This window comes from Notothenia rossii, assembly GCF_949606895.1.
Source record: "Notothenia rossii genome assembly, chromosome: 8".
Taxonomy (NCBI): Eukaryota; Metazoa; Chordata; class Actinopteri; order Perciformes; family Nototheniidae; genus Notothenia; species Notothenia rossii.
Genome location: NC_136906.1, coordinates 80,543,250 through 80,570,225, shown reverse-complemented (window position 1 = coordinate 80,570,225; position 26,976 = coordinate 80,543,250). Strand labels below are relative to the sequence as shown.

General features: G+C 40.6%; 1 protein-coding gene across 1 annotated transcript in view; it reads left to right on the top strand.

Moving 5' to 3' along the window:
- LOC307016312 (CD109 antigen-like) overlaps positions 1–24,501 on the top strand; it is a gene marked incomplete at its 5' end in the record, with an annotated part of 35,394 nt that extends 10,893 nt beyond the window's left edge. The window contains 15 exons of the mRNA XM_079645352.1: positions 1,746–1,855; positions 2,207–2,446; positions 4,489–4,587; positions 4,676–4,738; positions 5,320–5,493; positions 9,414–9,563; positions 11,577–11,666; positions 13,262–13,328; positions 13,425–13,548; positions 15,166–15,283; positions 15,858–15,971; positions 18,042–18,260; positions 18,795–18,936; positions 22,953–23,129; positions 24,235–24,501. Coding sequence (XP_079501478.1) covers positions 1,746–1,855; positions 2,207–2,446; positions 4,489–4,587; positions 4,676–4,738; positions 5,320–5,493; positions 9,414–9,563; positions 11,577–11,666; positions 13,262–13,328; positions 13,425–13,548; positions 15,166–15,283; positions 15,858–15,971; positions 18,042–18,260; positions 18,795–18,936; positions 22,953–23,129; positions 24,235–24,320 — 1,973 coding nt within the window. The 3' untranslated portion in view covers positions 24,321–24,501. The remainder of the gene's footprint in view (positions 1–1,745; positions 1,856–2,206; positions 2,447–4,488; positions 4,588–4,675; positions 4,739–5,319; positions 5,494–9,413; positions 9,564–11,576; positions 11,667–13,261; positions 13,329–13,424; positions 13,549–15,165; positions 15,284–15,857; positions 15,972–18,041; positions 18,261–18,794; positions 18,937–22,952; positions 23,130–24,234) is intronic.
- Between the last annotated feature and the right edge of the window lie 2,475 nt (positions 24,502–26,976).

The window sequence follows — 26,976 nt, the reverse complement described above, 5'->3', positions numbered from 1 at the left end:
ACACCTGAACATCAGCAGGAGAGGACTCTTTAAAGTAGAGACACTACATACTGATATACAGCTGAACATCAGCAGGAGAGGACTCTTTAAAGTAGAGACACTACATACTGATATACACCTGAACATCAGCAGGAGAGAACTCTTTAAAGTAGAGACACTACATACTGATATACACCTGAACATCAGCAGGAGAGGACTCTTTAAAGTAGAGACACTACATACTGATATACACCTGAACATCAGCAGGAGAGGACTCTTTAAAGTAGAGACACTACATACTGATATACACCTGAACATCAGCAGGAGAGGACTCTTTAAAGTAGAGACTCTACATACTGATATACACCTGAACATCAGCAGGAGAGGACTCTTTAAAGTAGAGACACTACATACTGAGATACACCTGAACATCAGCAGGAGAGGACTCTTTAAAGTAGAGACACTACATACTGATATACACCTGAACATCAGCAGGAGAGGACTCTTTAAAGTAGAGACACTACATACTGATATACACCTGAACATCAGCAGGAGAGGACTCTTTAAAGTAGAGACACTACATACTGATATACACTTGAACATCAGCAGGAGAGGACTATTTAAAGTAGAGACACTACATACTGATATACACCTGAACCTCAGCAGGAGAGGACTCTTTAAAGTAGAGACACTACATACTGATATACACCTGAACATCAGCAGGAGAGGACTCTTTAAAGTAGAGACACTACATACTGATATACACCTGAACATCAGCAGGAGAGGACTCTTTAAAGTAGAGACACTACATACTGATATACACCTGAACATCAGCAGGAGAGGACTCTTTAAAGTAGAGACACTACATACTGATATACACCTGAACATCAGCAGGAGAGGACTCTTTAAAGTAGAGACACTACATACTGATATACACCTGAACATCAGCAGGAGAGGACTCTTTAAAGTAGAGACACTACATACTGATATACACCTGAACATCAGCAGGAGAGGACTCTTTAAAGTAGAGACACTACATACTGATATACACCTGAACATCAGCAGGAGAGGACTCTTTAAAGTAGAGACACTACATAGTGATATACACCTGAACATCAGCAGGAGAGGACTCTTTAAACTAGAGACACTACATAATGATATACACCTGAACATCAGCAGGAGAGGACTCTTTAAAGTAGAGACACTACATACTGATATACACCTGAACATCAGCAGGAGAGGACTCTTTAAAGTAGAGACACTACATACTGATATACACCTGAACATCAGCAGGAGAGGACTCTTTAAAGTAGAGACACTACATACTGATATACAGCTGCAGATGTAATTCACAGGGAGGAGACTGAAGTGAAGTCCTCTTTTATTGTGATTTGTTGATTCCAGTATGTTTTATCTTCCAATATATTTATATCGTTCCACTTTTAGGCCAACAGACTCATAGATGAATAAAGGATTCATTATTTACAACATGTTGTTAAAACAGCAAAATACAATCTCATGATGAAACCAATGAATTCCCGTGGAATTGCCCCAAATTGTTGGCTCACAGGGCATCAAGTTAATCCATCAATATGTATTTGTTAGTAACCGTTTAGTTTTATTGTTCCTAAATCTCTTAAGCTCAAAGACAATCTGTGTTCGATTGTCTTACAACTAAATAAATAAGCTTTTATTTTTGATGCTGTTCTTTCAGTGGACTTTGTTTATTATTCTGATTTTAACGATGTGTTTCCTTGTTGTTTCAGGTCTCACATATAGCAGCACCACAAACGTGTCGTTGGCAAAGTACAAATATGAGAGTTCATTTCAGGACCATCCAAAAATACTGCGGCCCTCTCTGATGCTCCCTGTCACGGTGAGGAAAACTAATAATTGTGTAGTTTGAATCTATTTAAAATAATATACTTTAAATATTAGTTTACTGTAGCTATAAACTAAATTTCCCTAATTTAGTTTGTAATTATTTTTTTTATTTTTATTTTTTTTGGTAGTAACTTGCAAACCCGAGCTCATATTCATAGATTTCTTACAAAATAACATTTATTAAAACTTGTATTTTCAGATAAGACGCTATAATGAGCTTCAGCTTTCCCATGTTTTCATTTCTCAGTACCAAAAGTGTGATGTACACAACACATTTCTATAATTCTACCTGAAGGATATATTTTCAAAAGGTTTATTGTCAATGATTGTCTTTGTTTTATAGCTGAAAATATCCACGTACAACGACGAGCCGCTGTCAAAGGAGGATCTGAGAAAGATTGTTAAGGTGTCGGTGAGGCAGCTAAAGCGAAATCCATGGAGCTGGTGGTTCGATGAAAGAGAGCTAATGAGACGTCCACGATTAGAGGAAGAAGAGAAGATGTTGGAGTTCCCCGTCCCAGCAGACGGGTTGATTCCCCTCAACATCCAGATAAATAACGACACTCAAATGCTCATCATTGATGTGAGATGATGTTTTTATCACCTTTAAACTTTCCCTTTAACAATTACTCTATCTTCAGTCTAACCATGCAACGTTAAGTCAAAGTCAACGTTATTGTCAATCTTTCAGTTTGTGTTGAGAGATCGAAATACCGTTTCCCACAATCCCAAATGAAAATATGTATACAAATATGTATATATACACATATATATAATATATATATATATATATAATATATATATATATACACAATCAGTACATTTATACGCACACATTAAGACATAAATAAAAGCACCACAATCAATATATCCAAAATAACAGTCACTTCAATATATTTCGGTTTAAAATGAAAAATGCAAAAATAATTATTGACTTATATTAAGTGGCGTATCATCTGCATAGAAGCTAAACAAAAAAGTATTTTTTAATAGATTTCTGGAGCCAATTAACACCTCTTAGGCCCCACGGACCCGGTTCCGGGGCCGCAATCGCGTCATTTGCAGGAAACAACGTCTAAGGAACCTTAATATTTAATAAACTATGAATATTTTATATCCATATAACGGGGAAAAACTCATTTATCAGATCTTTTTCATTATTTTTCTCCAAAAAAAACACACAATGCTAACAGTGAGCCTCTGAATTAGCCCCGAGCGAAAAATGCTAACCTATTACTGCACCGAAAATCACTCCTAGCTCCCTTATTACTTATCCTAGCTGCACATCCAACACATCGTTTATGATCGTAAAGACACAGAATCTAACGGTGCCCACCTCAACACTGAAAGATACAAACTCACGACGTTATCAACAAAAACGTACATCAAAACATGTGGCGCTAGGTAGCCCACAACGCTAACATGGCTTACCTTTGTCTTTGTCTGGTCAAAACTGGTCTTCAATGGCATTAAAACGATAAAAATGATGGTGTAGTTAATCCATAGATTAATATCCAATGTGACTGTCCCCTTTGAAAAGTTCTGATAATCCATAAGCAATAAAACTGCAATTCCGTTTTAAAATAGTAGAGCAGGCCATTCCTAAGCTCTGTAGGTTCGTTGAATGCGGGAATACGCCATATTTTTTTTAACATGAGTGTGTGCGGGACGATTTCCCTTCGATTCTATTGGCTCTAACGGTCAGGAAGAGATGTCACATGTCAAAATCGAAGAAGGGGGGCCAGAGATAAGGAAAATCCACCCAAATGGCCCCAGAAGAGGCTTATTTTGCTAAATCTGTCTAAAAAGGTCAAATATCACTTGTTTTGCATCAATCTTGATACAGGGTACTTATTATATGTTGTCCTTTGGATTCATAAAGCCTTTAGTCTACTAACCCATCATCCAAGGTTAGTTTTCACTACAAGTACAACATATTCTTTGGACGGACACTATTATTTACAGTTTTTTACCATGTTCAATCTGAATTTTCTTTAAAATAAAAAACATCATATTGATTCTGACTTTTCTACATCCAACTCACAGGTTTATCATTACTTTGAGTAAAAAGATTATTAATTTAACCCTTTTAGAAGGGAAGATATGGTCATTTGTTCTGGGAATGTCATTTTCAAGCCTGAAACCTGAAAAACAGGCTTGGGGCTTAAGGTTGATTAGAGCGTTTCAATAATGATTTGGATCAACTTTTTAAGACCTCATCTTTTTCCAATCCTTTGCTTCCTGTTAGCAATAGGAAGGTCAACCAAACGTGCATCACACAGATGATTTAGTAGAGTTTTTAACCTGTAGTAAGTTATGTTGTTAAGCGCTTGGAGCACCAGGAAAAGCACTATTTAAATAACATGTATTATTATTATTATTATTATTATTAGTAAAGCTATGGAGCATTTTTTGTTTAATGCAAAAGCAACCTTTTTGTTAATCACCCGCACAAGAAGCTCAGGTGACCCAATACAAGTTATTTTCAACACAGATGCAACAAATTAACTGGGATGTGTATCTCAGCCGCAGACACCAAAATAACGTCAGCAAGATTTTGAAGCACCTTGAGAGAAAACTAGAAACTAGGTCAGATATTTATGTTGTTTGTTTGTTTGTTTTCAGGCGTTTTTTGAAGACAGCCGTTCCAGTCTACGGCTGTACAGCATCTACAAATCGCCCAGTCACTCCTACCTGCAGATTAAAACACCTGAACCTCCACAGGTAAATATGAAACGTCTGGTAGCATAATGTGTACCTTGTGTACCTAAAAATCATTCAATATGTCATATAAACATATTCTCTTCCTCAGGTTGGTTCCCCCTTGGAGCTTCACATTGACAGCAACTTTCCAATGTCTGAGGTTCACTACGTAGTAAGTACAACGTTATAAACACTCAAACAATTCATATGTATAGTTCTTCTGAAGTTTATCTATTTATTTCATTCTTGTTTTCAAAATAGTTTTATTATTTTACTTCTAATCGTGTCTTCCTGCACCGTTATACACCAAAGAATATGCATAGTGTGTAAAGCTCCTTGACAATAAACCTTGATTCTGATATTGTATTCTATTTATTTATATCAATTGAAATTGTCTGAGGCTTAAAGGTAGACTCAGGGCAACTGTAGAATAAACTTGATTATGTCACATTATCTAAATTGGATATGTGTGATATTGTATGATTTCATAACAAATATTTCGTTGATTTATGCTTACATATTTTACACCGCTATTTCATTAACAATATTTTTTAGTTTCTGCATTTATTATCTCATAAAGCACTTTGCAAACGTCATTGTTATCACTAAATTCTGTTAAGTAACAATACGTCTGTCATCTTGTTTTGGTGTTTTTCTGCCCCCTAGTGGCCAATAAAAAGTCAATGAATGCGGTTTTGATTTGAAAATAAATAAGATAATGGCGGTTCTGACGTCTACCTTCTGTGTTTAAAGGTTATGTCCAGAGGTCAGGTGGTTTCTGCTGGGAAAAGCTCTGGTGTTGTAGTCCTTCTCCCAGAAAGCACCTGGGCTCCTGTGGCCTGCATCATCGTTTACTGCGTGCATCCCAGTGGAGAGATCGTTAACAATGTCATGGATTTACCCATCACACAAACTCTACAAAACCAGGTGAGATATCGTCTCAGGTGTTTCCAATGATGGTTTGAAGAAGGACACAGTGATACTTAAGTTGTGTTATTCTTGTATTGTGAGTAAATGTGTTATTCAGTTAGTAAAACCAATGCAGAGTAAAGTGAAGCTAATGCTAACTAGCTTTGTATTAGCAAGTTGGTGATTAGCCTTAACTTTTAGGTAATCTGAAGCCAATTAAATGCTTGAAAAGATGGCATATAAGAGTCTAATGGTGCGTTCACACCGGACGCGGTGCGATTTTTGGGGGCGGCGCTATTACATGTAAAGTTAATGCAAATAGATGCAAATTCGCTCCGGCGGCGCGCATGACGCGGTTGATAGTAATGCCGCAGCGCGATTGATTGGAGGGGGCCGACAAGCGTTCGAGTCCAATTTTTTCAACTCAAACGTCAAATTCGCATGACGCGATCTCGCGGTAGCCAAACAGCGGTGAGGATCTCAGCCTGCCGTCACTGACTGAAAACCAGAACACAGCCGTTAGCTGTTAGCACTCAGAGCTCACAGCTCCTCATATCTTTTCAGAAACTAGACAGAAGTTAAACAAGTACAAACCACAGACTGTCTGTGTCATGGAGAATACAGTCGCTGGTTTATTTATGTCTATAGGCTGTTGTTGTGAGTGTGGACGGTCTGAGCATATATTGCGTTAGCTTAGCCAATCTCCATTCAGAAAACACGCATTTTAAAAAGGTGTTTCGCCTGCCGTCTGTCTGCAGACTTGTCAAAGCATTAATTCATGGTTTTTACTAACCGGTATCAGTATGTTGTTACTTCGGCATCATTTTGAAATGTGTATTATTAAGCGTCTTTGAGTTTCAAGAAAAGCGCTATAAAAGTCCCATGTATTATTATTATTATTATTATTATTATTATTATTATTATTATTATTATTATTATTATTATTATTACTATTATTATTATTATTATTATTATTATTACAATTAAATCACGGTCAAATATGTTCATCTTGTTGTAGTTATAGCTCCCGAGCAGAGTTGGGTGTAACACGTTACTATTACTTTTGCCGGTAACGGAGTAGTGTAACACGCTACTTTTATAATTCAGTAATCACACTACAGTTACTAACATCGCCCCAACACGCGTTACTTCCTTACTTTTATAAAATCAGTCATAATCAAACTGACAGACAAGAGGGGTTTCCGCCGCAGGTATATATGTACGTAATCTGCGCGATTAGCGCGTCCACATCTCCGCGTGCAGTGCTGCATAAACATGGCTGGGTCAGCGATAACTTTCGAGGGGTGGAGGTATGCCCATTATTTTGAGTTCGTCCGAAGAATAGACAGGAATGTGACGGTGAGGTGCAAACTGTGTCCAGGCCAGAAGCTGTTATCCACTGCTGTAAACACCACGTCAAACCTCAACAAGCACCTGCTAAGAACACATGCTAACGTGAAGCTAATAGCTAAGGACCCCCGAACCCAGAGTGAGGATGTTGTGAGTGCGCGGCCGCCGAAGCAACACAAATTAGAATTTGGAGGACCGGTAACCAAAGCAGAGATGGACAGGCTTGTAGCATCCTTCATAGAGAAAATGTTGGCCATTTGCAAAGTGGAATCACCATCGTTCAGAGATATACTGCGCAACATACAGATAGCAGGAGACAGAGGACCGCCATGGTCAGATAGGAAAACATTCAGGAGCTATCTGGATCAGTCTTATGCGACAATGGAAACTGAACTAAAGAGAACATTTGAAACTTTAGCAGTCTGCGTGATCTACCTCTAGGGAGGAGTTACTTTATGTAGAGAGTAACGAAGTAGTGTAATATATTACTTTTTTAAAAAGTAATATGTAATACATTACTTTTTTTTAGTAACAACCCCATCTCTGCTCCCGAGCCAGCGCGTCTTGTTTGAATGGGAGAAAACAGCTGACAGCCGCGGTCAAACTCGAGCGATTAGAGCGAAGCGAATATTTGCATCGCGTCCGGTGTGAACGCAGCTTAAGTATATCTGTCTGTTTTATGAAATAAATGGTCGTCTAGTAGTTACTAAATTGGTTGCAAACGACGCTTTAAGAATTTTTCTGGTTGTTAGTGACATATAACTTTCTTAAAGGTAGTTTTAATGGATGAGGTCCTTTGTTGAGATGTTAAAGGAGAAATATGCACATTATCAGGTGAGAACTTGTATTTGAGTTCCTACTAAAACAGGTGTGCATGCTTAAATATTGAAATTATAATAATTCTCATACTGTCAGTCTGAAACTGTAATTGCTCAGCTTAGGCAAATATCTCGTTAAAATATCCCTAAACAGATTTTTACAGCATCTAAACTCACTGTATATGCCTTAAAGTTATATTTTATTTACGGCCCAAAAACTGAATTATATAACGTCAACATTTACCACCTATTAAAACCACTTTTCTGTGACAAAACCTGATTAAAGTGGTGAATGATTATGTGTGATGTGTGCGGAGGAAATTCTTAAGAGAAACTGATAAATGATTCATGGACAAAGTTTGTCTTTTGCTATATTTAATAAAGTAATAAAGAAAGTCAATATAAAGTGAAATCGATCTAAAAAGCAGGAACAGAGCAGCTTCTTCCTCAGAGGAGAAAGAAGTTCTGCTGACAGTCTCTCTATATATTAATGAGGAAATCACTCCCATCATTAGATCATTAAACCCCCTCGTCTTTAACCATTTAAACCCACCTTTTACTTCCTTTGCCTCCTGAAATGTAAACCTTTAACATATGTCTCTGTTAAACACATACTGATCAGGGTTTCCGCTAAGATTTTTTCTCGCCGGTCAAATGTCCGAACAGAATTTATTTTATCGGACAAATTTGAAACTTACCGGTCATGTTTCAATAATAATAATAAGAATTGTGTAGCAGAGTTTCCGTTAGCAGGTAATTACCGGACTATGACCGGATATGCTGATGTTTAAAACTCAGTTAATGGGGCTCATTTTTATATTGCTTCAGTTTATAATCGTAACAGATAGAAAAATTCAGATTCATTTTTCAATAAATGATTCCACAAACAACATAATTATTACATTCAAAGAAACTACTTGTAGTAGATGAAGTACATTATTCAAAAGTTTACATTAACTTTGAATAATAACACGGGAGAAACGGATCCTCTCTTTTCCCCTCTCCCTCCCTCTCTCTCCTGACAGCTCGTCAGTTTCTCATGCAGCAGAGTAGCGCGCTAAACAGTGGGCGGGGCTTCAGGTCAGACTCAGCAGCTGATCTGATCTCTCTCTCGCGTCCGGTTACACTTCACTCGCGTTTATGTCCATATCGATCAGATCCAGCTCTCCTGATCGGCCTTTATAGAGAGCACAGATCAAGCTATTAAGAGTGAACATCGGCCGATAATGATCGGCGGCAATCGATCGGAGCATCGGGAAATTTTGACCGGCAGATTTTGAATTTACCGGTTCTTATTCAATTTTACTAGCTAAAAACCGGTAATTACCTGTTGAGATATAACATGTATAGTGTATGACTCCATGTATTACTGTATACCATATATTGTTTATGTAAGTAGCTGCGACTATTGTGTTCATTGGTTAGTGCTGTACCACATGATTGTGATGTCACTACCAGGGGTATAAGACCATTGGAAGTCACGCCTCTTCTCTCTCTGTCCTCAAGTCTCTTGAGATGTGTTCTTATAATAAATAACGCTGTGATGAATGGCTAAACTCGAACTGCTGAGATTATTCACCTTTCCGCTGCAGGAGACAAAAGGTATAAGTCTAAATCTGCTAACATTACCGGCTAACGGAAACCCTGATACAAGACTACAAATACAATGTAACAGAGTACAAGGCAATCAGAGTATAACCCTATATGTTTTAAATGGTGATATGATCATTTGACACGACAATGTGATGATGGTAATGTGTTCATTGGCAGGTGTCTCTGAGTTGGAGTGAATCAAAGAGGGAGCCGAAGGAGGAAGTCACTCTGAAGGTGAAAGTGGCAGAAAAACAGTCTCTGGTCGGGATCCTGGTGGTCGACAAGGCCTCAAAGTTATTGGGATCTAACGACATCACCATGAAGACGGTAAGGATTCTAAACGGGAGCTTCTTTGTTTATTTACATGTGGTGGAAATTCACATGTTTTGTGTTCAACATGTAAGAAGTAGAAAGTACAGGTATTTGTGTTCAAACTGTAAGAAGTAGAAAGTACAGGTATTTGTGTTCAACATGTAAGAAGTAGAAAGTAAAGGTATTTGTGTTCAACATGTAAGAAGTAGAAAGTACAGGTATTTGTGTTCAACATGTAAGAAGTAGAAAGTACAGGTATTTGTGTTCAACATGTAAGAAGTAGAAAGTACAGGTATTTGTGTTCAACATGTAAGAAGTAGAAAGTACAGGTATTTGAGTTCAACATGTGAGAAGTAGAAAGTACAGGTATTAGTGTTCAAAATGTAAGAAGTAGAAAGTACAGGTATTTGAGTTCAACATGTAAGAAGTAGAAAGTACAGGTATTTGTGTTCAACATGTAAGAAGTAGAAAGTACAGGTATTTGTGTTCAAAATGTAAGAAGTAGAAAGTACAGGTATTTGAGTTCAACATGTAAGAAGTAGAAAGTACAGGTATTTGTGTTCAACATGTAAGAAGTAGAAAGTACAGGTATTAGTGTTCAAAATGTATGAAGTAGAAAGTACAGGTATTTGAGTTCAACATGTAAGAAGTAGAAAGTACAGGTATTAGTGTTCAAAATGTAAGAAGTAGAAAGTACAGGTATTTGTGTTCAACATGTAAGAAGTAGAAAGTACAGGTATTTGTGTTCAACATGTAAGAAGTAGAAAGTACAGGTATTTGAGTTCAACATGTAAGAAGTAGAAAGTACAGGTATTAGTGTTCAAAATGTAAGAAGTAGAAAGTACAGGTATTTGAGTTCAACATGTAAGAAGTAGAAAGTACAGGTATTTGTGTTCAACATGTAAGAAGTAGAAAGTACAGGTATTTGAGTTCAACATGTGAGAAGTAGAAAGTACAGGTATTAGTGTTCAAAATGTAAGAAGTAGAAAGTACAGGTATTTGAGTTCAACATGTAAGAAGTAGAAAGTACAGGTATTTGTGTTCAACATGTAAGAAGTAGAAAGTACAGGTATTTGTGTTCAAAATGTAAGAAGTAGAAAGTACAGGTATTTGAGTTCAACATGTAAGAAGTAGAAAGTACAGGTATTTGTGTTCAACATGTAAGAAGTAGAAAGTACAGGTATTAGTGTTCAAAATGTATGAAGTAGAAAGTACAGGTATTTGAGTTCAACATGTAAGAAGTAGAAAGTACAGGTATTAGTGTTCAAAATGTAAGAAGTAGAAAGTACAGGTATTTGTGTTCAACATGTAAGAAGTAGAAAGTACAGGTATTTGTGTTCAACATGTAAGAAGTAGAAAGTACAGGTATTTGAGTTCAACATGTAAGAAGTAGAAAGTACAGGTATTAGTGTTCAAAATGTAAGAAGTAGAAAGTACAGGTATTTGAGTTCAACATGTAAGAAGTAGAAAGTACAGGTATTTGTGTTCAACATGTAAGAAGTAGAAAGTACAGGTATTTGAGTTCAACATGTAAGAAGTAGAAAGTACAGGTATTTGTGTTCAACATGTAAGAAGTAGAAAGTACAGGTATTTGAGTTCAACATGTAAGAAGTAGAAAGTACAGGTATTTGTGTTCAACATGTGAGAAGTAGAAAGTACAGGTATTTGAGTTCAACATGTAAGAAGTAGAAAGTACAGGTGTTTGTGTTCAACATGTGAGAAGTAGAAAGTACAGGTATTTGTGTTCAACATGTGAGAAGTAGAAAGTACAGGTATTTGTGTTCAACATGTGAGAAGTAGAAAGTACAGGTGTTTGTGTTCAACATGTAAGAAGTCAAAGTAAAAAGTCCTCAGAAAAATAAGTAGTGGAGTAAAGTACTGATACCAGAAAAATGTACTTGGTACAGTAACAAAGTATTTGTACTCCACTACTTCCCACCTCTGAATAAGTGCTCTCCCTGTATTGTTGCTTGTAGTGGGATACAACAGTAGCTGCTATATCTTTGTTCATGCCTTTCCCATTCACAGGTGCTGAAGGAGATGAAGGAGTACAGCGTTTCAACGGCCGACAACCGCTATGGGGAGATGACAATGGGAGATCCGTACTCCGTCTTCAAGGTTAGCCTCCTTAGAGACACAACACAGTATTAAAGGTGTCCTATCATGCAAAATGCATATTTGTATGTCTTCTCTACATCACCATATGTCCCCGGTGTGTCCCCGGTGTGTCAGGAGACTCTCAAAGTGTCAGGAAATAAACCCCTCTCTCTTCTCCTCCGTGCCCACATCTCTAAAAACGGGGGAACAACGGAGCTGATCCAAATTTGCTGCGTCATGACGACATTACTAAAATGTGGGCGGGCTTTACACCCACGGGCCAATCAGAAACGTTGCTGTCAGAAACAATGGAATGTGTTTTGGAAGTAATATGATCTGTGTTTACATTAGCATGCTAACACTCAGAGCTAACCTGCACTGGAGAGAGTGTGTGTGAAGAAGCAGGAAATAAAAAGGAAGTCACCTTGTGGTAAACCTGAGAGAGAGAGAGAGTTTGAGCTCCATCCTGTTTCAGAGAGAATCCTTGATGTGGTTTGGAACATGATATGGAGTTTAGTCACAGCAGCATTTAGCTGAGTTTCTGCCGGTAGACTTCTCCTGAATGAGCTCTCGTCTTTTTATTTAAATATTTATTTTTTAAAGCTAAGTACCCAGAATCCACTCTTTAGTAACAGGTATGGAGGGAAATGGAGGGATATGTGAGGGTATAATGGCAGATCCATTTGGTATTTTGAGCAAAACACTTCAGACATGTTTTTTATATATCTGAGACCTATTATATATGCCTAAAAATAGTATCATAGGAGACCTTTAAAGTCTAGTATCCAATTCCCCTTAATCAGGTTTTGTGTTGAAACAACGTTGGCACTACAAGGTATTTGATTCCTATTGATGCTAGATTAAGCTTTGAAGCTTTGTAAGTAAAGGTTTGTTGTTTTAGACATTGACAAACTAAGACCCCGTCCACACAGAGACCAAAACTGACCGAATTCGATATCACAAAAGTCTTCCGTCCACACGGAATCGGCTCAAGAAACGTGTCCGTCCACACGAGACCGCTCAACCCGCTGGAGACGCTGTAGTACATATGCCGGGCCTGTAAGTGGCGCTGTACTTCCACCACAAAATACACCAAAAGCAGCGAATAAGACCCCGAGCATGGTTGCCATGGTTGCCCTTCCGGTTATTCTCTGCGGTGGATTTAGCAACATGTAATTCTGCATGTCCACTTGTTGCTGATGGTTGTGGTAGAGGAGCTGTAGATTTTGCACCAACATCTGTATCATGGTCAGTAGCGTCTGGAGCAGGAAAGCAACCCTGTGATCCGCCATTGTTGTTGTTGTTGGCGAAACACATCAGCAATGACGCGGGTGATGCGGGGGTCAGCAACAGAGGTGGGGAGAGGCGGGGCTATGGCTTCATCGTACTAGTTATTTGAGTTAAGATGAAGCAGCGACAAACATAAAGGTCTTCAGTCTTGATTTTAGAAGAAGTAGAGCTGTATATCAACCTTGATGTTACTAAAATAATGATGTTCTCTTTGCATTCAAGCCAAATGAATGTTGTTGAAGCTCCTTCGAAAGTACTTATAAGTCTTTCACCTAAATGTGGATTGAAATGAGTAGTTCTTTTAAGTGTTTAATGTCTTTCTGCAGACATGTGACCTTGTGGCATTGACTGACGCCACTTTAAACATGGGGAATCCGAAGAGGCCTGTATTTAGTAAGTTTTAACAATCAATGTTAATCAAAATCTTGCATTTAAAAAGTTGTGTCCATTTGATTCTAATACAAACAATCCTAATCTTCTAAACAATAGGCGAGGGAATGTTTAATGAAATGGAGGAAGTCAACTATGACGATTCAAATATGGATCATGGAGTGGAGCCACGAGAGCGCTGGAACTTTCCGGAGACCTGGATCTGGATGGACAAATACACAGGGTAAAGCTTTAGAAATATAATGAGCCGTGCAGGGATTGTATTTCTGTGATAACCCTGAAGGCAGCATCTCCCTGGTCCAATGGGATCCCTCCATGTGATTTTAGATTATTGCAGAAAATAATGGTTCAAACAAACGTTTATGATTCTTACATGTTTAGTTCAGCAGGATAATCTCCACATATGAACACCAATTTAGGATTTCTGAAGTAAAAAGCTAATGTTGGGCTATAAAGGAACTACAGCACGGTCACATGACTTCACGTCACCACCGCTAAGCTAAAGGCGGCTAATGTTGCGCTATAAAGGAACTACAGCACGGTCACATGACTTCACGTCACCACCGCTAAGCTAAAGGCGGCTAATGTTGCGCTATAAAGGAACTACAGCACGGTCACATGACTTCACGTCACCACCGCTAAGCTAAAGGCGGCTAATGTTGCGCTATAAAGGAACTACAGCACGGTCACATGACTTCACGTCACCACCGCTAAGCTAAAGGCGGCTAATGTTGCGCTATAAAGGAACTACAGCACGGTCACATGACTTCACGTCACCACCGCTAAGCTAAAGGAGGCTAATGTTGGGCTATAAAGGAACTACAGCACGGTCACATGACTTCACGTCACCACCGCTAAGCTAAAGGCGGCTAATGTTGCGCTATAAAGGAACTACAGCACGGTCACATGACTTCACGTCACCACCGCTAAGCTAAAGGTGGCTAATGTTGGGCTATAAAGGAATTACAGCACGGTCACATGACTTCACCACCGCTAAGCTAAAGGAGGCTAATGTTGGGCTATAAAGGAACTACAGCACGGTCACATGACTTCACGTCGCCACCGCTAAGCTAAAGATGGCTAATGTTGGGCTATAAAGGAACTACAGCACGGTCACATGACTTCACGTCACCACCGCTAAGTTAAAGGTGGCTAATGTTGGGCTATAAAGGAACTACAGCACGGTCACATGACTTCACGTCACCACCGCTAAGCTAAAGGAGGCTAATGTTGGGCTATAAGGAACTACAGCACGGTCACATGACTTCACGTCACCACCGCTAAGCTAAAGGTGGCTAATGTTGGGCTATAAAGGAACTACAGCACGGTCACATGACTTCACGTCACCACCGCTAAGCTAAAGGTGACTAATGTTGGGCTATAAAGGAACTACAGCACGGTCACATGACTTCACCTCACCACCGCTAAGCTAAAGGTGGCTAATGTTGGGCTATAAAGGAACTACAGCACGGTCACATGACTTCACGTCACCACCTTTAAGCTAAAGGAGGCTAATGTTGGGCTATAAAGGAACTACAGCACGGTCACATGACTTCACGTCACCACCGCTAAGCTGAAGGAAGCTAATGTTGGGCTATAAAGGAACTACAGCACGGTCACATGACTTCACGTCACCACCTTTAAGCTAAAGGAGGCTAATGTTGGGCTATAAAGGAACTACAGCACGGTCACATGACTTCACGTCTCCACCGTTAAGCTAAAGGCTGCTAAGGTTTGCCGTGATGACGTTTAGTCTTCGTATTTTGGGTTAAAACAATAGTGTCATATGTTAACCATTATTTCTATATTTATTAAAACATATTATTTCTGTTTTTCGCAGCGATTCAGACTCAGCAGATATTACTCTGACTGCACCTGACAGCATCACAACGTGGGAAGCCACCGCCTTCGTCATGTCTGAGAACCTCGGCCTGGGCATCGTAAACATGCCCGCTAAGGTATTTAATTCACTATAAGACAAGAATAAATAATGATCCCCAAAGTACAAGAGTAACCTTCTTAAAACCGATGTTTGTCTTTTCATTTAATCTTTTTCTTTGTTTTGGATAAGGGATGTCAATCGATTCAAATGCATGATGTTCATAGTTAACTAAATCCCAATTTCTTTATCTGGTTTGAATGTTGGCCTTTATTGGGATATTTTCCACATTTTTGAAAATCTGATCAATTTGGGAGTGGACAAATATGATTGCTTTATACTAAATGTATATTTATTATTATTGCAACAGTCCTAACTTTGACAGCCCTGTTTTGAAACCATCATGGATGTCTATAATTGTTTTTTTTTTTACTTCAATTCAAATCACTTTTTGACTCTGAATTCCTTTTATTCTTATTATTATTATTAGGAGTAAAAACAGCCATAATTAAAAATTAAGTATGTGTTTTGGTAGAAATACCTAATATTATGCAATTTTCAACATGGAAATGTAATTATTATTAGTATAAACCATGCATATTGCAGTTAGTGTTTTTAAAAGCCTAATGAGTTCCCATGTGACCCTCCTGCAGCTCACAGTGTTCCAGGATTTCTTCCTGTCCTTGAACGTGCCGTCGTACATCATCCGAGGAGAGGAGCTTCTGCTGGAGGTCGTTCTGTTCAACTACCTCCCTCAGGACCTGGAGGTCAGTTGGCTTTTTCGACCCAAAAAAAAGACCCAATCCTTTGCAAATTGGATATCTGAGCATCAGAGAGGGCAAAAGTACACACATCCTTTACTCAAGTAGAAGTACAGATACTCGTGTTTAAAAATACTCTGCTAAAAGTAGAAGTACTGACTAAACTCCTTTACTCAAGTAAAAGTAAAGATGTATAGAGAGCCGAAGTCCCTCCCTTTCCGATGGAACACATGGGACCCTATTTGTCAAAAAAGGGATTGACTACCCTCACTATAACCACAATGAAACACGTCCAGAAGAATGTCATGCAAAGCTGCCTGCCTGCCTGCCTTTGATTCTCTCTGAACTTCCTGGTCTTTTTAATGTTTAATGTCAATCATTTGTGCAGATAGCATGAAGTAGAAAAGATCGCAGATGCTAATGTAGCGTTAGCATTAGCATTTCTCCCCCGGGGGCATCCGCGCTTAAATGGTGTATTATAGAATGATCACACCGGTGTGACAGTACTCTTCAAAGAGTACACGAAATAAGACTACTACTCTACTGTTTAACACTTTGGTTAACTTAATGTTACTTCATGTTAAGGCTAATAAAAATGACAAGGCTACGCCGGCTGTAATGCTAACTAACGTGCTAGCTACTAGCTAGGTAGCTAACTTGATCCAGCCACTCCTGGTCCTTTCATCAGACGGGAAGCGAAATAACCCATTGCTGGTATGATAACAACCTGGCACTAAGCACACAGGCATCTTGTTAACGTTATCTTATCTTAGCCATCTCTTATATTTAGTGGAGGAAAACAATTGTGACATCACTTACGCGACTCTGGGATTTGTAGTCTTTCTAGTTGCATATTTTTCATAGTCTTATATTTCAACAGTTTTACGACAAACGGTGAGTTTTTTTAAATGGAAATGATTTTTTGAAGATTGACAAAAATCTTCAGTGTAATTCATGGCACAATTTAAACGGGATCGAAAGATAAGTTTGCTCTCGCCATTGACTTCAATACATACATTTTCCATGTGTTCCACCGGAAAGGGAGGGACTTCGCCTCTCTATGGGCTTTGAAATGTACTTAAGTGAAAAGTATGGGAGCTGCAGCATAAGCAGTAAATAAATTAGATTATTATTTGGAACACAGATGTTTTTAAGGTGTGGTGGATTGCTCTAAATACTATAATCCCCTTGAGCCTCAGCGACTGTTGCAATGGATAGAAAGCCAATTAGAGCTGTATCAAATACAGATATATAGTTACTGAGTTCATACATTTTTATTTAAAAAACATACTTTCTGCACATTTAGAGCAACCAGGCTCTTCCTCAGCATTCCTCTAAATATCATGTTTTATTTCATAGGAACTAATCACATGTATTTTTCGGACGCTAATAAGAAGTATTTGTTGTCCGTTGTCACTCAGTTTAAGAGTGTAGTTCAGGGGATAGGGATGTGTGAGAGTAAAGTCCAGAGTCTGGTGTGTGGGTGTAGAGTGCAAGAGGAGGGGAAATGATATTGGTGTAGTGAGAATAACTTATCTGAGGGTAGATCACCGGATTGCAGGTTTTAACTGGGAAGGGGAAAGTTAAATCTTTCCCCAACAGCTCCTGGGTTCAGTGGCAACACTCCCCAAAATAGCCTGATTTCTCTGATGAAGTCCATAAGAATCCACTTTCTTCCTTGCTAGATCCGACTTCCTCTTCTCCTTTTCTTTTGAATGACATGCTGTCCTCCTTTTAACAGCACACAGGTGCCAATCATTTCCTTGATTGGTCTCCTCCGGCTTCTCTCGGGGTGGCTTGATTAGCCACTCCCCTTTTTCTCAGGGAATCTGTAGGAGTGTGTTTACTTTCCCCCCGTCCTGCTACAGTGGTGCATACATAAAGTAAAAAACACAGATAGTGAACTATATTAATAACACTATAATAACATTACAAAAATATATAGTAGATTAGAAATGTAAATAAAGCACACACATTCTCCAACAACAACATGGCTCTTTAGTGTCCGCGCCCTCTCTTTGGTATTGTGTGTCTCATGTGATCTGGGTGGGTCTTCCTCTGTCTCTCTGTCTGCAGGTCAGGGTGATTGTTGCAGAGAATGACACCTTTGAGTTTGTGTTCCCGGACAATGGAGCGCTTCCGATACAAAATGTTCGCAAAGTGTCCGTTGGGAGTCAGCGCGGCGCGGCTGTCCTCATTCCCATCAGGCCGCTGGTCCTCGGGGAGATCAGCGTCTCCGTGAAAGCTCTGTCAGCGGCGGCGTCCGACATGGTGACCAAAACGGTGCTCGTCAAGGTGAAAATCAAAGAAACAGGAAGTAAAATAATGTGACTGCAGAGAAGAAACTCCACAATGAGATGACTGAGGTCCATTGACGTACATTTTGTAGAATATATAGCACACAGAATCTGTTTACGTTTAAAGAAGCTTACCCAAATCACACAGTGGAAGTCAGAAAGGAGAAGTGAAATAATGTTGATCCAATGGAGGGATTTCAAAATGAGATATTTGAGAGCCATTAAGTTACATTTTGTGGTTTAAAACAGTAAAAAGCAACTAAAACAGGAAGGACAAGAGCAAATCCCAAAACATGTGTGTTTCATATTGATATGAGCAGAAGCAATTAGATCTGAGGCTTTTCAGTGAAAGTGAAAGAAGCTGTGAAGTGAGCAGCGAGATGTAAAAGCTGTCAGAGTTTGTTTATCAGATCTGTCAACGTGTTAGTCTCAACTCTCCTGATCTCCTTTCACAGCTCTGCTTTTTCCCAGAAGTCTTGCTCACCCCGTTTGTTTGTGTCTGGGTGTTTTTCTTGCGATGTTTCCTCTGCAGGCTGAAGGTCTCGAGCAGTCGTTCTCCTCCTCGATGCTTCTTGAGGTTTCTCCGTCTCAGCCGAGTGTTTCCAGAGAGATCAGCTTCTCCTTCCCTGCAGACGTTGTTGAGGGCAGCGAGAGAGCCACAGTAACCGTCGGTGGTATGTAAACACACACAGAGCACTTGAGTCATGACCTGCTGGGAAACAAACACAGATCCATGAGCATCTGAGGTCTTTGGATTCCTGTCAAATAACACTCCAGCCCAAACAAATAAAGGGATTTCAAAATGGCCACGCCAGGTTCTTTGCCTCTAATACTGATTGTTGATCACAATCCTACATTTTTACAAGACTACAGAACACTTGATGAAATAGTTACGATATACCTTGATCCAACATGGTGGTGCAGGTATGAGTCCTTAAACCTGGGAATGAGTCAGCATTTTAGCCCTTCCTATTCCCCTGTCCTTCAGTTTTTTATGTCCCAGGGTCCTTTTGGACTGGAAATAAAAGTAATGCATATCTTCAAACAAACTTGGGGTGGATGAGTCCCAAAAAAAAACATTGTTTCAGGGATGAGTCAATAGAGAGCTGCAGGAATGAGTCCCTAAACCCGGAAATGAGTTAGCATTTTAGCACTGACAAGATTTTAACTTATTGTTCTGCTGGTGGATTTAAAAATGGTGGTTACGTGAAGTCATGTGACCGTGCTGTAGTTCCTTTATAGCCCAACATTAGCCACCTTTAGTTTAGCGGTGGTGACGTGAAGTCATGTGAGCGTGCTCTAGTTCCTTTATAGCCCAACATTAGCCACCTTTAGTTTAGCGGTGGTGACGTGAAGTCATGTGAGCGTGCTCTAGTTCCTTTATAGCCCAACATTAGCCACCTTTAGTTTAGCGGTGGTGACGTGAAGTCATGTGACCGTGCTGTAGTTCCTTTATAGCCCAACATTAGCCTCCTTTAGCTTAGCGGTGGTGACATGAAGTCATGTGACCGTGCTGTAGTTCCTTTATAGCCCAACATTAGCCACCTTTAGTTTAGCGGTGGTGACGTGAAGTCATGTGACCGTGCTGTAGTTCCTTTATAGCCCAACATTAGCCTCCTTTAGCTTAGCGGTGGTGACGTGAAGTCATGTGACCGTGCTGTAGTTCCTTTATAGCCCAACATTAGGCTCCTTTAGCTTAGCGGTGGTGACGTGAAGTCAGGTGACCGTGCTGTAGTTCCGTGTTGACGACGCTTAATGCACAAGGAATGCTGTTTTCAATGTATGTAATATGGACAGAGATGGTAAAAGTACACACATCCTTTACTCAAGTAGAAGTACAGATACTCGTGTTTAAAAATACTCTGGTGAAAGTAGAAGTACTGACTAAACTTCTTTACTCAAGTCAAAGTAAAGAACTTTGAAATGTACTTCAGTAAAAAGTACCCATAACTAGCAGCTGTTTTAAAGAGTACCTGACCTCCCTTTATATTAATAGAACAATAATGTCATTGTTAGCTAATGAATGTTTCCATGGTGACCAACGGCAACATGACAACGTTTCCATTGGTCCCTCTTCTTTAGAGAAGACCAGGAAATGATGGATACACGGATCGTGTTCAAATCAATAGGCACGCAATGACTCTAAATAATAATGATCACGCCACGAAACACACATTCAGACTAAAGGAACCAGCCCTTTTGGAAAATGAGAGAAGTAGAAAGTACAGGTATTTGAGTTCAACATGTAAGAAGTAGAAAGTACAGGTATTTGAGTTCAACATGTAAGAAGTAGAAAGTACAGGTATTTGAGTTCAACATGTAAGAAGTAGAAAGTACAGGTATTTGAGTTCAACATGTAAGAAGTAGAAAGTACAGGTATTTGTGTTCAACATGTAAGAAGTAGAAAGTACAGGTATTTGGGTTCAACATGTAAGAAGTAGAAAGTACAGGTATTTGAGTTCAACATGTGAGAAGTAGAAAGTACAGGTATTTGTGTTCAACATGTAAGAAGTAGAAAGTACAGGTATTTGAGTTCAACATGTAAGAAGTAGAAAGTACAGGTATTTGAGTTCAACATGTAAGAAGTAGAAAGTACAGGTATTTGAGTTCAACATGTAAGAAGTAGAAAGTACAGGTATTTGAGTTCAACATGTAAGAAGTAGAAAGTACAGGTATTTGAGTTCAACATGTAAGAAGTAGAAAGTACAGGTATTTGTGTTCAACATGTGAGAAGTAGAAAGTACAGGTATTTGAGTTCAACATGTAAGAAGTAGAAAGTACAGGTATTTGTGTTCAAAATGTAAGAAGTAGAAAGTACAGGTATTTGAGTTCAACATGTAAGAAGTAGAAAGTACAGGTATTTGTGTTCAAAATGTAAGAAGTAGAAAGTACAGGTATTTGAGTTCAACATGTAAGAAGTAGAAAGTACAGGTATTTGAGTTCAACATGTAAGAAGTAGAAAGTACAGGTATTTGAGTTCAACATGTAAGAAGTAGAAAGTACAGGTATTTGTGTTCAACATGTAAGAAGTAGAAAGTACAGGTATTTGTGTTCAACATGTAAGAAGTAGAAAGTACAGGTATTTGTGTTCAACATGTAAGAAGTAGAAAGTACAGGTATTTGTGTTCAACATGTAAGAAGTAGAAAGTACAGGTATTTGAGTTCAACATGTAAGAAGTAGAAAGTACAGGTATTTGTGTTCAAAATGTAAGAAGTAGAAAGTACAGGTATTTGAGTTCAACATGTAAGAAGTAGAAAGTACAGGTATTTGTGTTCAAAATGTAAGAAGTAGAAAGTACAGGTATTTGAGTTCAACATGTAAGAAGTAGAAAGTACAGGTATTTGAGTTCAACATGTAAGAAGTAGAAAGTACAGGTATTTGAGTTCAACATGTAAGAAGTAGAAAGTACAGGTATTTGTGTTCAACATGTAAGAAGTAGAAAGTACAGGTATTTGAGTTCAACATGTAAGAAGTAGAAAGTACAGGTATTTGAGTTCAACATGTGAGAAGTAGAAAGTACAGGTATTTGTGTTCAACATGTAAGAAGTAGAAAGTACAGGTATTTGTGTTCAACATGTAAGAAGTAGAAAGTACAGGTATTTGAGTTCAACATGTAAGAAGTAGAAAGTACAGGTATTTGAGTTCAACATGTAAGAAGTAGAAAGTACAGGTATTTGAGTTCAACATGTAAGAAGTAGAAAGTACAGGTATTTGAGTTCAACATGTGAGAAGTAGAAAGTACAGGTATTTGTGTTCAACATGTAAGAAGTAGAAAGTACAGGTATTTGAGTTCAACATGTAAGAAGTAGAAAGTGCAGGTATTTGAGTTCAACATGTAAGAAGTAGAAAGTACAGGTATTTGTGTTCAACATGTAAGAAGTAGAAAGTTCAGGTATTTGTGTTCAACATGTAAGAAGTAGAAAGTACAGGTATTTGGGTTCAACATGTAAGAAGTAGAAAGTTCAGGTATTTGTGTTCAACATGTAAGAAGTAGAAAGTTCAGGTATTTGTGTTCAACATGTAAGAAGTAGAAAGTTCAGGTATTTGTGTTCAACATGTAAGAAGTAGAAAGTACAGGTATTTGTGTTCAACATGTAAGAAGTAGAAAGTACAGGTATTTGTGTTCAACATGTAAGAAGTAGAAAGTACAGGTATTTGAGTTCAACATGTAAGAAGTAGAAAGTACAGGTATTTGAGTTCAACATGTGAGAAGTAGAAAGTACAGGTATTTGTGTTCAACATGTAAGAAGTAGAAAGTACAGGTATTTGATTTCAACATGTAAGAAGTAGAAAGTACAGGTATTTGAGTTCAACATGTGAGAAGTAGAAAGTACAGGTATTTGAGTTCAACATGTAAGAAGTAGAAAGTACAGGTATTTGAGTTCAACATGTAAGAAGTAGAAAGTACAGGTATTTGAGTTCAACATGTAAGAAGTAGAAAGTACAGGTATTTGAGTTCAACATGTAAGAAGTAGAAAGTACAGGTATTTGAGTTCAACATGTAAGAAGTCAACGTAAAAAGTTGTCAGAAAAATAAGTAGTGGAGTAAAGTACTGATACCAGAAAAATGTACTTAAGTAACGAAGTATTTGTACTCCACTACTTCCCACCTCTGCATATGGGGTAAGGTATATTCACATTAGCTTTCTGGGCTTTCTGGATAACCCTGATGTTCTCTCTGTGATGAAGGGGATATTCTCGGCCCGTCCATCAGCGGTCTCGGTTCTCTGATCAAGCTGCCGTCCGGATGCGGGGAACAGAACATGATCAGATTCGCTCCGAACATCTTCGTCCTGCAGTATCTGAATGCTGTGCGGCGGGCGGACCCCGAGATCACCACCAGAGCCACTAACTTCATGAAGAAGGGTAAACATGGCTAACACTGACATCACATTCAAATTAGCTGACACTTAAATCTAATTTACAATAAGAGCAATCAACCATGAGGACACAAATCTAAAGAAAGTAAAAATAATAAAATTCAATAACGTGATTTAACCACTAGGTGTCCCTTTCTATCAGCTGTGCACCTTTATGGTGTAAATACAGCCTATCTACTGATTGGATCAAATATAAAAGTCAGCCGAATTAGTGTTGATACTGCATTTCTTCCTGTTTGTCTAGAAGTCTTCTCAGCAAGGCTCTATAAATAGAGAACTACGGCAGATATGTAGCATTTAATCCAGCCGAACCGTGTATTACAATGCCGTTATGGGATGACTTTCAAAGAGAAAAGCAAGCAAACTCGGAATAAAGTATTATTTTTATTTTTTTTAATGTTTTTGGATTTCACATCGCATAAACACCATATCCCAACGTGCATTGCGGCTAAACCATCCAATTACCGAGCTGAGGATCTTGCCTACGTCTGTTTCCGGTATTGTTTATGACAGATGTATTTTACACATTCCTTCACCTTTACATTTAAATTTACATTAAAGTATTTCGTGAGGCCTTCTAAAGTGTTTTTAAATATAACTACGGTTCTAGTTGAAGAGTTTGTAAATTAACATGAACGCAAGCTGTTGCCTGGCAACGCAATCGCACAACGTCAGGTCCGTTAATTCCACATCAACACGCATGGATTAACATTGATTTAATACATCAATGCAGCCTTTGTTTCTGCTAAAAGAGGTGTGGACCAGCTGGGGCAACAAGAACATGGGCAAAATCAAGTGTGACTATTAAAAAATAAATCATTATGATATTAATATTGACAATAACAACCGACCGTCGGGGTAGCATTTGCTTGGCATTTCCAAGCATTTCTCCCCTGGCTGGGCCATGTTAACAATACCGTGTAACTTTCACGTTTGAAGGGACGAAATCGTGACATCTTCACGTCTCCCAGCGTGGTAAATCGCCACAGGTTCACGTTTTGCCGTGATACCGGGTTGAATCTAACGTATGCACCAAATTATTTCTATGTGGTAATAAACCTGATTCTGATTCTCATTGTGATTTCCTGCAGGTTACGAGGGAGAGCTGTCCTATCAGAGAGACGACGGCTCCTTCAGTGCGTTTGGAGACAGGGACTCCTCTGGAAGCACCTGGTGAGTCTAACGTTCTTTATACCTTTACTCTGATATTAAAGATCTCCTATCATACTATTTTTAGGCATATATTATGGGTCTCATATATATGAAAATATATTGTCTTCATATGTCTATGAAGTGTTTTGCTCAAAACACCAAACAGATAATGTATTTTAGACATCCCTCATATCCCTCTGTTTCAGCCCTGTTAGAGAAACGCTGATTCTGGGTCAGTAGCTTTAAAAAAAAAAAAAAGGTTAGCTCTGAGTGTTAGCGATGCTAATGTAAACCTAGACCATATTACTTCCAAAACATTCGGGCATTGTTTCTGATATCAATGTTTCCGATTGGCCCGTGGCCGTAAAGCCAGCCCACATTTCAGATATGTCATATTGGACGCAAATCTGGATCAGCTCCGTTGTTTCTTTTAGGGTGCGTGGAAAAGGTAGGACCCGAAAGCAGTATTAACGAAAAATGAGCTTTATTAAATAACAAAAGCTGTGGCAAAAAAGGCAGTATCCAAAATATCCCAAAACAAACGAGCAGCACAAGGAACACAGACCGTGGAAACATGGAGGGGAAACAATGAACCGACATGGAACACAGGGGAAGACTAGACTAAATACACAGAAGGGTAATCACAGGACAAGACACAGCTGGGCAGGGGAGGGAGAAACACAAGGGCAACAGGTGAACACAATGAGACAATCAGACACACCAGGGAAACTAACGACAGGCAAAACACAAGGAGGAAGACAAAACGCAAAATGAACAGATTTACAAAACCCATAACCAGACAGAAACTAAAACCGTGACATAAACCTAGTAGTGTGACATAACCCCCCCCTCAAGGGACGGATCCCAGACGTCCCAGAAAAAGCATTTCAGCAGGGTGGGTGGAGGGGGACCGGAGGAGGGACACATAACTAGGGCCAAGAAAGGGTGGGTGGAGGGGGTCTGGAGGACGGGTCTCGGGCGGACGACCCGGGGGCAACGCAGAGACCAAGGAGGGGGGTCTCGGGCAGAAAGCCCGGGGGCAAGGCAGAGACCAAGGAGGGGGTCTCGGGCGGACTGCCCGGAGGCAAGGCAGAGTCCATGGTGGAGGTCTCGGGCGGACGGCCCGGGGGCAAGGCAGAGTCCATGGTGGGGCGAAGACCACAACGGGCGAACTCAGGGGGCCGACCATGAGGGCGAAGGCTGCGGCAGGAAGAGTCAGGGGGCCAGGCTCGAGGGCGAAGACCAGACAGCTCCGGAGGACGGGCAGGAAGGCGCTGACGGGACAGCTCCAGAGGCCGGGCAGGACCCGGTGTCGGCCGGACAGGAACTGGAGCCGGTGGGACAGGCTTTGGCAGGATCCCCCACGGAAGAGGACCAGGAGTTGGCAGGACCCCCGGCAAGACAGGTGACGGCGGGACCTCCAACGGAACAAGACATGGGATTGGCAGGACTCTCAGCGGGTCCTCCAATGGAACAGGACATAGGGTTGCCAGGACCCCCGGCAGAAGAGTCGGCGGCGGGAACCCCAACGGGACAGGACATAGGGTTGGCAGGACCCCCGGCAGAAGAGTCGTCGGCGGGAACCCCAACGGCACAGGACATAGGGTTGGCAGGACCCCCGGCAGAAGAGTAGTCTGCGGGACCTCCAACGGCACAAGAAATAGGGTTGGCAGGACCCCCGGCAGAAGAGTAGTCGGCGGGACCCCCAACGGGACAGGACATGGAGTTGGCAGACCCCCGGCAGGAGAGCAGTCGGCGGGATCCCCAACGGGGCAGGACATGGAGTTGGCAGGACCCCCAGCGGAACCTCCAACGGCCCTTGAGTAGGGACTTGAGAGGGAACTCGAGTGGTGACTCGAGAGGGGACTCGATAGGGCACTCGAGAGGAGACTCGAGAGAGGGCTTGAGAGGGAACTCGAGAGGTGACTGGAGAGGTGACTCGAGAGGTGACTCGAGAGGGGACTCGAGAGGTGACTCGAGAGGGGACTCGAGAGGAGACTCGAGAGGGGACTCGAGAGGGGACTTGAGAGGTGACTCGAGAGGGAACTCGAGCAGGGACTTCAGAGGAGACTTGAGAGGGGACATGAGAAGGGACTTGAGAGGGAACTCGAGCAGGGACTTGAGAGGAGACTTGAGAGGGAACTGGAGAGGTGACTTGAGACGGTCGGTACGCCGACAGGACACGGGGCGCTGGCGTCGGCTGGAGAGCCAACAGGAGACGAGGTGCTGGAGTCGGCAGGTATGCCGAAAGGACACGGGGAGCTGGCGTCGGCCGGAGAGCCAGCACTGGAACCGAAGCTGAAGTCGGGACCATGGCTGCTGGGGCCAGGACTGAGGCTGGAACCATGGCTGCTGGGGCCAGAACTGGGGCCGGAGCCGCTGGAGTACGGGCTGGAATCCTGGCCTTGCATCTTCCAGAGACCTTTTGGAGGCTCCGTGGACCTCCAAACGCCAGACGGGTTCCTGAGAAAAGGTCTGAGGCTGGAACTGGAGCCGCTGGAACCGGAACAGAGGCCTGGACCATGGCTGTGTGGGCCAGGTAATCGAGCAAGGAAACATAGCTCTGCGGGCCGGTACTGGTGCATGGATCCATGGCTGTGGAAACCGGAACTGAAGCCGGGATCATGGCTGTTGGAGCACGGGCTGGAATCCTGGCCCTGCGTCTCCTAGAAACCTTTTGG